Source organism: Gavialis gangeticus, unplaced genomic scaffold, assembly GCF_001723915.1.
Source record: "Gavialis gangeticus isolate Ggan-Ray unplaced genomic scaffold, GavGan_comp1, whole genome shotgun sequence".
NCBI lineage: Eukaryota > Metazoa > Chordata > Crocodylia > Gavialidae > Gavialis > Gavialis gangeticus.
Window position 1 is genome coordinate 18,594,473 of NW_017729011.1, and position 11,555 is coordinate 18,606,027.

Genomic DNA, 11,555 nt, shown 5'->3' on the forward strand with positions numbered 1-11,555 from the left:
GGGGGGGGGGGCGTCTCACGGGGGTTGTTATGGAGCAGGCCCCGCACCCTGCCCCCGCCCGGGTCGCTTGGGGCAGGCCGCAGCCCCAAGGGGGCCAGTCCCCAGCTCGGGGTAGAGGGGTGCAATCCAGGTCCGCTCGAGGAGTGGGTGGGCACCACGGGCTCGTGCCTGGCGTGCTATGGGAGGGCCGTCTCTTACTTTGCAGCCGAAAGGAAAGAAGGCGAAGGGCAAGAAGGTGGCCCCGGCCCCTGCCGTGGTCAAGAAGCAGGAGGCCAAGAAGGTGGTCAACCCTCTCTTTGAGAAGAGGCCTAAAAACTTTGGCATTGGTGAGTAACAGGGCGCCGGGGGCTTGGGTCTGTTGGTGTTTGTTCCTGTATTCGACTAGGTGTCCCAGAGGGATATTCGACGTCAGATGTGTGTGGGAAAGCAGTCTGGACTAAATTGGTAGAAGCAAAATAAATCGTAGCTTAGTTTTACTCCTGTTGGCTGATTTTTGTAGAGGGGTGAAAAAGTAAATGCTTGCTTTCCTTGCGTTTCAAAGCATGTAACGGGTTTGTTACTTTAGAGGCATTGGGATTGGCTGAAATAAAAATCGTTTTCTTAATAAGCTAATCCCACAGAAGTGCCTTCTTTATATGCCTATGCCTGACTTACTCGAGGGAGACTCATTCTGTGTGCAAATGATGCAAACGAATATTTGCTATCTGAATGATAATGCTGATGCAGATAAACCACCAAGATCGCTGATGCACACTCACTTGTTCTGCTTCGGGGTGACTGCAGCTTGCCTGGCTTTGGAGTAGTTCACAACTGCTGTTGTTTGTTTCAGGACAAGATATCCAGCCCAAGCGTGACTTGACGCGGTTTGTGAAATGGCCCCGCTACATCCGACTCCAGCGCCAGAGGTCCATCCTTTACAAGCGGTTGAAGGTGCCCCCTGCCATTAACCAGTTCACCCAGGCGCTGGACCGTCAGACAGGTAAAAGAGCAGATCCAATTGTGTTGTGACCCTGGTCACTAGACATCCAAAGCAGGCCTGGTCCAGAATTTTTGGGGCCCCCCGACCCATGAGAAAATCAAAATTGCGGGTAATTGTAGTATAAACTCATTGAAATAAAAGCTGGGGCCAGGCTGCGCACATGTGGGCTGTACTGCGGGGGGGCGGGCACAGGGTGGAGGCAGCATGTGTTGGGGATGTCTGGGTTCCCTCACTGGGGTAAGAGTGGAGCAGGGAACTTCTCCCCTGCTTGGCTGGGAAGGGGCTTCCTGCCTGCATCGAGCCATTTAAACGTAGCACAGGCAGCAAGGAGCAAACAGGGTGCAGCCCCTTGGCTGCAGGGTCCCCTGCGGCCACAGGTCCTGCAGGATAGGATGGGTCCTGATCCAAAGCATAGCCTGAGTTGCATCATGGTAGATCTGTAGTCTCTTGAGTTCTGGAGAAAGAAAGCCATTTAGGGAGAGCAGTAGGTTTCATATAGTTAGTAGGGTCGGAAGGGACCTGAGCAGATCATCAAGTCCAACCCCCTGCCATGGCGGGAAAGAGTACAGTGACCCCAGCAAGGTGATTGTCAAGCCTTGTCTTAAAGACCCCCAGGGTAGGAGCCAGCACTGCTTCACTTGGAAGTCGGTTCTAGATCCTAGCCGCCCTGACAGTGAAGTCGCACCTCCTGATGTCTAATTTGAATTTACCCTCTGCCAGCTTGTGACTGTTATTTCTAGTAGGTGTGTTAATCCAGCCTGGTAAAGGGGTTTGCAGAGTCTAGAAGTCTGCAACTCCATGTGCAAGCAAATGATGTTTAAGGGCATGTGATGTAACTGGAGGAACTTTCAACGCGAGTTGGATCGAATAGCCAGTTCTCTTTGGGGCTGCTGTTCAGTATGCTGCCTATTAGAAGGAGAGGGATCCTTATAATAACACTAAACTGTAGCTTCTTTTGAAAGAGGGGATTGGCCTGATGCTTTAAGAATAGGTCTCTGGTATTAGCAGAGCAGGGGGGCTTGGAAAATACATAATAGATGATGGGCTGATGTGAAGCTTGGTATATATCCGAGTTCACTTGCTCTGGTAAGAGTAAAACTAAACTGACTGTGCAAATGATGCTCAATATTTGCTATCTGAGCACTAATGATGACTACTAACCACCAAGATCGCTGATGCACAAAAGTCACTTGGGGTCAGGGGAAGAGAGAATGAAAGTCACAGCCTGGACTTTACAAATTGTATTTGGCCCATCTTTCAGCTACGCAGCTTCTGAAACTGGCCCACAAATACAGACCGGAGACAAAGCAGGAGAAGAAGCAGAGGCTGCTGGCTCGGGCTGAGCAGAAGGCTGCAGGGAAGGGGGATGCTCCTACAAAGAGGCCACCTGTTCTCAGAGCTGGTAACTTCTTCTCTCTTAACTTGCCTTGGTGTCTGTCTGGATGAGATGATAGACTTCTTTTGAAGCCATAGCTGTAAACTGAAAAAAGCCTGCTTTGCTTTCTTCACTGTTGGCTTGGACAAGCTGTTGCTGTGATGTATGAATTTCTTCACCTGAAATCAAAGTGAAGATCAAATTATACGAGCTTTTTAACCCTGAGCGATAGCAGATTGTCCATATTACATCCCTCATTAGCTAGAATTATTGTCTGTAAGAACAGGTTACAGCAAGGAACACTAGTCAAAAATCTCTTCTTTGTAAGCTGGAACATGGTATCCCCATTCAGCCTCTTAAAAGGCAAGCAGTATAAGGCTTTTATCAGCAGTTAAAAACGTACAATACATGGAATTTTTTACTTTGTAAATGATTGATTTACAGGTGTCAACACAGTCACCACCCTGGTAGAGAACAAGAAAGCTCAGTTGGTAGTGATTGCTCATGATGTGGACCCCGTTGAGGTATGTAGCAGGAGATCTAGACCTTGGTTCAAAGAATAATCTTGTATGGAATACACATTGTTGCGGGTACTGTGGTAGGTTGGTCACAGCATGGCTATGTTGAATCTGGTTGGCCTGCCTGGCCCTATGCCAACTCTGGGCTTGCCTGTTGGGGCTGCATGCGGTGGCAGCAGCTATGGCCCCCCTGCCCCGCTTGCCGTGCTGGGCAGCATTTACCATTGCTGTCTCTGCTGCACAGTGGGGCCCAGGCTGGCAGCGGGGGCGGGTTACAAGCTGGTGCTGAGCATGGGGGTGGGGAGCGGCCACTTGCAGCCTGCGTGAGGCTTGCCTGTGCCTGCTTAGGACAGCCCCGTGTGGCCTGGGAGCAGCTGCAGCAGGGAGCACCGGCCACAAGAGGGGCTGCTTTTCTCAGCACCAGCTTGTTCCCTGCTGGCGAGCAGGGAATCAGGACTGCACGCTGCCCCCAGCCTGTACTGGGGGCTGGAGGGCATTGGGAGTGAGTGGGTGGGGAGCCAGCGGGAGCATGGGGCCTGCACCAATGCGAGCAGGGTGGCAGGGGTATAGGGGCTCTGTGGAGCTGGACTAGCTCCCCTTTCTCCCTGCTGGTGCAGCCCAGCCCAGCTCCACAGATCCCTGCTAGCCTGCGCCCCACTTTGGGCCCCCTCAGTGCTGGCCCTGGGACATTGGTCCCAAGATGGTGACCATGGGGTGGGGCACCTGTCAAGGGGTGGGGCTACCCATGTGGCCCTCAACAACTTGCCAAAACGGTAAGTGGTCCTCTGTCCAAAGTAATTGCCCACCCCCAGGCTAGAGTCTGGCTTGGCTGAATGCGTTTCAGAATGTTTGTAACTAATATTGTACTTTACTACTATTGACAAGTCTAGCATTTTCAAGTTTTATGTTCCTGTTGCTGTGTTAACAGGCATGGCTGGTATTTGTATAAAGTATTATTTTGAAGTTAGTGTCTCTAAAAAAAATATATATATTGGGGCTTGGCCTTTTGCAATGATGTATGAATTTCTTCACCTGAAACTTGCACCGTGAAGAGCAAACTATACGAGCTTTTTAACCCTGAGCAACTGCCAAAGCCCTGAATCTGTTATATTTTATGATTTGATTTCTTGCATGGCACATTCTTAGCAGTCTTTCTGTCCAGTTGGTAGTATTCCTGCCTGCCTTGTGTCGCAAGATGGGGGTTCCCTACTGCATCATCAAGGGCAAAGCTAGACTGGGACGACTGGTCCATAGGAAGACATGCACCTGTGTCGCCTTCACACAAGTGAACCCGTAAGTGTGCTTGTACATTTTAAAATAGGAATTTCAAGTTAGAAACAGTGTAGAGAAAGGTAACTAATACATTCCCATCCACAGTTATTGGGGGAGTAAAAAAAAAAGTAAAAGTAAAACAATCTTGAAACTAGGAATTGGTTTCGAACACTAAATCCAGTCACACTTAAAGAGGGTGTAGCTAAGAGAATTGTATGTGATTTTGCTGTGGAGCATGTAATCTGGAGAATACAAATTGATTTGTCACTTACCAGTCTTGGTATAGAGCCGGAGTGGTCAGCTTGCGGCATGTGTGCAACAAGTAACACGGACAGCCTGTGTGACAGATGGCAGGTTGGGATGGAGACAGGCAGCACAGTGGCAGATGGGGTAGGAAGTAGGAAGAACAACAGACTGAGCAGGGCAAAGGGATCAGAGTGCCCCTTAGAGGGTGTGGGACTAGATTGGTATAAAGCATCACTCTCCTAGGTTCTCTGCCTAACTGATTCAAAACTTATTTGTGGTCAAACTGCACTAAATTATCATTTGGAAAATGATAAAAGTGCTGGAGGTACTGCAGTGATGCTGAATGCTATGTGAACCTTTTGTCAATGATGTACATAGAATTTCTTCACCTGAAAAATCATGTGGCATTAAGAGCTTTTTAACCCTGAGACAAAAGGTTCATTGGGAAGTGGTGTTTACACGAGTGTTCAAAAGGAACTAACGCTTTAATGTGGTCAACAGGGAGGATAAAGGTGCTCTAGCCAAGTTGGTGGAGGCTGTCAAGACCAACTACAATGACAGATACGATGAGGTAAGACACTTGGTGCCAATGGTACTTCTGTTTTGTAGCACCTTGAGCTTCCATGTTGATGGTTTCACTGGGCAGTGATTAGAACAGGTGAAAATTGCACTTCTGGTCTAATCAAAATTTAGAGATAAAGGTCCAGTCTGAAGGGACTGAAGGGTAAATCTGCTAAAGGGTACACTTGCTAAATCTGTCTGCACTTGAACCTCCCTGTCCTCTCCGAGGATTTGCAAGGACCCAGGCCCCTAACTGGAACTGTAAGAGACCTTGCTTAACTCTTAGTCATGTCTTTTAATTCTCTAGTCTTGGAGGAAACTAACTGGGCTATTTCTAGTGATATCAGTGTCTCATAATTCTTGTGAAGGAACTAAACTTCTGAATGTTAGCTATCAAATGAGCGAGTCCTGTGATTCTTGAAGGAGAAACTAATACTAGAATTTTGAAATTGTGGGACAGAGTATTGTGTGCGAGAGGGATTACAATTAAGTCATCTAATTTATTCCCGTTTCTTTCCCTCCAGATCCGTCGCCACTGGGGTGGCAATGTTCTGGGGCCCAAATCAGTGGCTCGTATTGCCAAGCTGGAGAAAGCCAAGGCTAAAGAGTTGGCTACCAAGCTGGGTTAAAAATGTACTGGACTTACTTTTGTGCTTTCTGTACATAAAAATAAAATTCAAAACCAAGTTTCAGCTCTGTCTGTCTGTCCTCACAGGAGCTTTGGACAAGAAAGGGAGTCATTTTGGCTCCTAGATTTGCACATACTGGAACAGCTCTGAGAGTTCTTTGCTGTAGGATGGACAAGGGTTAAATTCATTGCTTTTATCTTTTTAAAATGAGCAGTCAGTTGGGGTTAGGTAGGATGTAGTAATTATTCTATTTAAAGTTGATCCTCCACAAGTTGGAACTACTTGAGAGAAACATATATTTCTTTTTTTGTAGGATGCCTGGATAACTTAATCCTAAATTCAAGATTCCATGCAAGGAGTGATTAGAATTTACCATAAACCCTCTTTATTTTTTGTCATTTCACTGCGCACTGTTTAAATAATCCCCTTCAAAAATTAATGACTTTTGTGCTGATATTTCATGATGAGGTAGCCTGCTTCCACTTCACCATTACATTAGCTGTGATTAGATGAAATACTTCCTCAATCGGTAGTGACAGTAGTAAACAAGCCAAGAAAAATCCCCTAAGAAAATGTGCAAGGCAATAAATGATCAAAACTTAATATTTTACCAGTAATAGCTGTCTCTGACTTGAAAGGTAAAAGCATATGGAAGTTGCCAACTCTTTTACTTGAAGTTGGGCTTAAAGAACAAACAGCTCACAAAACTATTCAAGATTTTATGTCTTCAAGCTAAGGCCAGGTTCCCTGAAATTGCCTGTATGGCAGTGGGTATCTCTTGCTTATCTCCTCACTGGAGATGCATTGGTGTGCACAGCTGTATAGCAAGCTGCTTCTTCCAGTGCTACACCAGTTTCTTCTATGTGGGTCTCCCAAGCGCTTGAGCCTGTGTCTTTTCTTGAAGAGTGAAACATCTGGCCCTTCCCTTCAGAAAGGGATCTTCTGTATGAACTTCCTATACCACAGATAGGATGTTGCAGCACACAAACCATACCTGTAAGAAAGAAGGGATGAGAGAGTGAATGCCCTATTAGCCAGATGAGATTTGAGTTGCTTATAACACTGCCATATAGAGGGAAGCTGCTGGGCTAATATTTACAATATGGTTTGTATTGAGGAGCAGTGGTATTCAGCACTTGTTTTACAGCTAGAAGAGTAAAGGCCAAACAGGAAGTCTGAGTAGAAAGCCAGAGTCAGGCCAGTACTGTTACTTCCATGTCAACACATGAAGCAGAGGTACTTACCAGGTAACAATATACTGCATGTGTTCATTTCTCAAGCTCACCCTTGTCTGACCTCCAACAGGCCCCCCTGGGACTGTGCTCCCTGTAGGAACAAAGGAACAACCCAATGAATAGGCACCGGTGCCTCTAGTTTTATTCTGAATGAAACAAATGCAAGCTTTCCACTTGCATACCTTTCTTTGGCTGACCCCAAAGGTTCACAGGCTATTCACAAAAGGTACTGTACTGGCCGTTACAAGGTAAATGATGGCTAAAAAGCTGCTCTTTTTGGCTTTAGCAGTTACATATAGTTCATGTAACAGCCCTCCTGAGCTGTAATTCCACAGGTGAAAGCCGGTCCTAGCAAAATAGGAGAAATAAAAATCAAATGCAATTACTATGCTAGACTCATGTTTTTGTATGCCTGAGGCAGATCGAATGGCCTCAACAAAACCGTGCTTTCATCTTAGCCTGTTCGTCCTAAATGTGGACTAACAGAAGTAAGACCAGTAGCTTCTGCCACTTTCCTAGCTTCAGGGCAAGAGATACCAGTTTAAAAGGGAACAGGCCCACAAAGTGGGCCAAACTGCAAACAAGAAGAAAGCTTCTTGGCGACTTACAGAAATCTGCATCGATGAAGATGGGTTCGGCCCCTGTCACCTTTGCCATGGCCTCCAGGTCCCGGTAATGCCAGTGGTTTCTTTCTATGTTGTTCTCTGGCACAAAAGGCCTCCGGGTTTCTGACAGTCTTACAACCCCAACAAGGTCTATTTCATCTGTGACCTAAGAAGGGGAAAGAGCAGCTCCAAGTAGTTTGTGAATTACACATCATGGCAATAAGAAGAGGCCTGGGGCTAGCTGAGCCCCATCCACAACAGCTAATGCTACTGCTGCGTGGGAGAAAGGCAGTGCTCTTTAAGTCCAACTCCAAGTGAAAGAGTTGGGAGCTTGCATCAGCAGACAGATGGGCACCTCAGGTCCTTGTCTTTATGAACATCACGTTCAGGCAAGCTGGCGGAAACCCACTGGGTTAGAGAAGTGCAAAATACTATGATGATGAATAGTAGGGTACCTGCTGTTGTACTGTCTAGTGCAGGGGTGGCCAAACCACGGTTCATGAGCCGTATGCGGCTCACCATCATGGTACTTGTGACTCTCCAGAAATTGGCTGAAGCCCTGCCCACTTCTCTCTGAGGCAGCTCCAGGCAACAGTGCAGTCCAGCACCTCCAGCCACTTTGGCTTTCCCTGAAGAGAGAAGGCCCTAAGCCTACCCTCCTCTCCTGCCGGGCTGCAGTCGCACCGCTTACCCTAGGGTGTGCTCCTCATGGAGAAAGCCAGAGTAGCTTGGTGCTGCAGCAGCATGTCGCTCAGCACCTCTTCCCACCCCTTGAAGTTTGGTGGAGGATGTGGCTCCCGTCACCCCTGGTCTAGTGCCTCAGTTGGCATATTAACAGTTGCTTCCAGGGTAGTGGGTAAGAGATCTAACTGTTTCCTCTTACCTGTCCTTTCAGTCTGGTCTCTGGTTTCAACTTCTTTTTGGGGACAAAGCCTCGATTCACTAGGATTGTGACACTGCAGGTACAAGTAAGAATGTAGAGAGAAAAATAAGTTTGTTAGCAAGAGAACTCTCATCACTGTGAAACTACATGCCAAAAAGATTAGTGATCTACGTGTTTGAAAACCACTTTCCAGGCAATAGAAAGCAAATTAAAATGGGTTTTAAACTCACTTGGAAGTCAAGGGTTACCAACTGAGTAGATTATCTGAGGGGCTTTTTTTTTTCTCTTGTATACATCACTGCTTTCCTTTGAACTAACCTGACACTTGCAATTCAGCTGCTGCAGGGAAGAAAAAGTGCCTGCTGCAGCCCTGCATAAGCCTAAAGACCCCCAGCTAGTAGCTGAACATACCCGAGGTCTGTGCAGTAGAAGGGAGTAATGACGTTTGCTCCATTGTCCGGCTTGGACGTCAGTTGTCCGGCTTCTCTGGCCTCTCGCTCAGGATCGACCCGTGAACGTGGCATAATGTAGAGCTCCTTGGAGTGATCAAAATACCCTCGAACCTTGACAGACCTGTACTCCAGCTCCTTCAGCTCTGCAGGACTGTAAGGGAACAAGACGCACTGGGATGAGATCAGTCTCTGGGCCACCAGAGCCAGATAGTTAAACCTTTAGTGGAATTATGGGGTCCCCTCTGCCTTGTTATTCCCAAATGGACAACTGGCAAATCAACTGCAGAAAAAAAAAAAAGGATCAGCAGTAGCAGACAGAGAAACAAAATCCCCAATGAGTTAAGCAGCTGACTAGTTTAGCAGCGCACTAGTGAATAGCATGAGTTGTTAGCATCCTGGGTATACCCAGGTGTAATTCCTGTGTCACCAGCAGAACACACCACCAGCTGGGAAGGGCCTTTTTTTGTTAGACACAGCATGTGGAGGCCAAGTCAGCAGTAATTCTCCTTCCCTTCCTGAGCCTTGAACCTTGACACTCGATACTGGATGGCCATATGCACTTGTTCTATGCCTCAGATTTGTCTGAACAGTGCAAGGACCCTGTCTGTCCACATGGCTTTTTGTACCACATGAATTTTTGGTAGCACACAATGCTTTCCAAGGAAGCATTCATGGCTCATGTTTAAAATAAGATGAACCACCATGTTTTTCTTTCTAGTTTGTCTACACTGCTTGCTGCTCCCATCCATTTATATGTTGTCTATTAGCGTGCAAGTTCCTCAGGGCAAGGACCATGTTTCAGATTCCTAGTAGACTGCTGATGCTGCATGAATCATCAAGTGTAAACCCAGCTTCTACGCTTACTTTAAAGGCAGAGGAACAGGCTCTGATCCAACTCTTGACTCGAGGTCTGCAATCAGTTTCAACTTCCACTTCCGGCGCTGGACCTGGGAACACACAGCAATGGCATCACCATGGAGGCTGCTGCTAATAACTTCTTGCAAGCTTGAAAACAAAATTCATGTTTTCCTTAACGCTGGGATCACACTGGTCTTTAACAGGATAATTCAAGACATGAAAATTGAAATACCTATTTCCTTGTGGGGATGGAAAGGAAAATTAAAATTTTCCATCAAAAGAATTGCTTCGACTCGTTAAAACAGCCCAAATTAAAGATACTAACCAACACAGAATAATTTTTATTTTGGCATGGATAAGTCCCTCTGGCTATCAGAGGCAGTTCTCAACTGACACCCATGCGCGTACTTTGATTTCTAAAGAGTGAAACATTTTCATTTACCTGCCATGTGCCAAGGCAAAACGATGTCACAGGGATCAGTAAAAGGCCCCACCTGAACACAACATCCTCTCCAGATTCGATGGCATCTGCTGTGCCACTTTTTGGTCTCCAGAGTCTCAAACAAATGTCTGGAGTGAATTCAAATTAGAAACAGTTACTGTAAGAGAAACCAGCCTACATCCCTGCAGGGTTTGCATTGTCAGGAACTGATATTCACCAACCTTCCCAGCTACTATGCTACTGACTTGGTTCTAAAATTCTCCAATTCCTTTAAGTAAGATATTTTAGTTGCATTATCTGCTCTACATGGTGATACTGTATTGGAGGCTTAAGTCTTCAGACATTATAAATAAATCTCAGCATCCTTTGACAAGCGTAAAAGATCTCTATTTATGGAACCTTCCATTTCATTTCAATGAATTCTAATGCATTTTACACATGAGCGAGTGGTGCCTCCCAAGTCTAGGGGGCACCAGATTGCCGATGGGGGAGGGGAAGGGGGGATCCCCCATTGGCCAACTGCCTGGCTGGCGCTTCCAGGGGGTGCACAGCTGATCTCAGGGGTGTACGTGCACCCCCTACACATCTCCAATGATTTTACATAACTGCCAAAGCACAAGCTTTCCCCCTTTTTCCCTCTCATGTTAAATGCTATTGGCAAGCAGCACAGGTAGAGAAAGCTGCATCAAACATTGCCCGCTGGAACAAGATGGCAACTGAGCATCGTACCTGAAGGAAAGATGACATTTTTCCTTACCTTTAGATCCCTGTACCAAACCGGACCGTGCTTTCGTACGAGGATATGCAAAAAACGTCCTGACCGAACCATTTGGTATCTAAATAAAATAAAAGAAATGCCGTGTCATTCCTCTGCTTTGCGTACTTGAGTCTCAAGCGATCAGGGTGGTCAGGGCGGCTTCGGAAGATGTTATCTGCTAGGGAAAGGGGCGCGTTGGATGTTGTCTGAATGACCATCCTGTAGAGACTCTGCTACAACGATAACCCGAGGAATGACGACGGCTTCCTCCCTGCCCTCCCCCCGTCCCGCACCCGCCCGGGTACTGTCCTCTCACCTGGGCCCGGCCCCAGAGCTGCAACAACCTCCCGAAGTAGCGCCCCCCGCCCGCTGCCATTGTCAGCTACCACTTCCGCTTCCGCCGGAAGTGGGGTGCACTTGTAGTCGCGCATCTCTATGGTTCCGGCTGTCGCAGGCACTTCCGGTGGGCGGGGGGCAGGGCTGTGAAGCCATGTGCACGCTGCCGCAAGATGTGCGGCGCTTCTTGCAGCGGCACCCGGCGCTGCGCCCGCTGGGGCCGGGCGGGGAGACCCGGGTGAGGCTAGGGGAGGGTCTCCACGCGAGGGAGGAGCGCGGGTGGGTGTCGGCGGGGGGAGGGCAGCACGCGCGGGTGAGTGTCAGTGAGGGGCTGACGCGCGGGTGGGTGTCGGTGGGGGGGGGCGGCACGCGCGGGGGAGTCTCAGCTGGGGCAGGGGGCCAAGTGG

General features: G+C 47.8%; 3 protein-coding genes across 4 annotated transcripts in view; 2 read left to right on the plus strand and 1 right to left on the minus strand.

Annotated features, from left to right (window-relative positions):
* RPL7A (ribosomal protein L7a) overlaps positions 1-5,643 on the plus strand; it is a 5,931-nt gene extending 288 nt beyond the window's left edge. Inside the window, exons 2-8 of the mRNA XM_019510739.1 lie at positions 206-326; positions 830-979; positions 2,241-2,381; positions 2,799-2,878; positions 4,035-4,165; positions 4,892-4,961; positions 5,476-5,643. Of these exons, the coding sequence (XP_019366284.1) occupies positions 206-326; positions 830-979; positions 2,241-2,381; positions 2,799-2,878; positions 4,035-4,165; positions 4,892-4,961; positions 5,476-5,580 (798 nt within the window). The 3' untranslated portion in view covers positions 5,581-5,643. The remainder of the gene's footprint in view (positions 1-205; positions 327-829; positions 980-2,240; positions 2,382-2,798; positions 2,879-4,034; positions 4,166-4,891; positions 4,962-5,475) is intronic.
* A 325-nt stretch (positions 5,644-5,968) lies between these two features.
* Positions 5,969-11,206, minus strand: LOC109293000 (surfeit locus protein 1). The gene is made up of 9 exons (XM_019510738.1): positions 11,129-11,206; positions 10,813-10,891; positions 10,056-10,183; positions 9,620-9,702; positions 8,715-8,906; positions 8,304-8,376; positions 7,424-7,586; positions 6,825-6,906; positions 5,969-6,574 (listed from the first exon to the last, which is right to left on the minus strand). The coding sequence occupies exons 1-9, from the start codon at positions 11,186-11,188 to the stop codon at positions 6,508-6,510; spliced, it is 927 nt and encodes a 308-aa protein (XP_019366283.1). The 5' UTR covers positions 11,189-11,206; the 3' UTR covers positions 5,969-6,507.
* A 62-nt stretch (positions 11,207-11,268) lies between these two features.
* SURF2 (surfeit 2) overlaps positions 11,269-11,555 on the plus strand; it is a 5,581-nt gene continuing 5,294 nt past the window's right edge. The window contains exon 1 of one of the 2 annotated variants that reach the window (XM_019510747.1): positions 11,269-11,386. In XM_019510747.1, coding sequence (XP_019366292.1) covers positions 11,303-11,386 — 84 coding nt within the window. In that variant the 5' untranslated portion in view covers positions 11,269-11,302. The remainder of the gene's footprint in view (positions 11,387-11,555) is intronic. The other variant, XM_019510746.1, reaches the window with a different exon arrangement.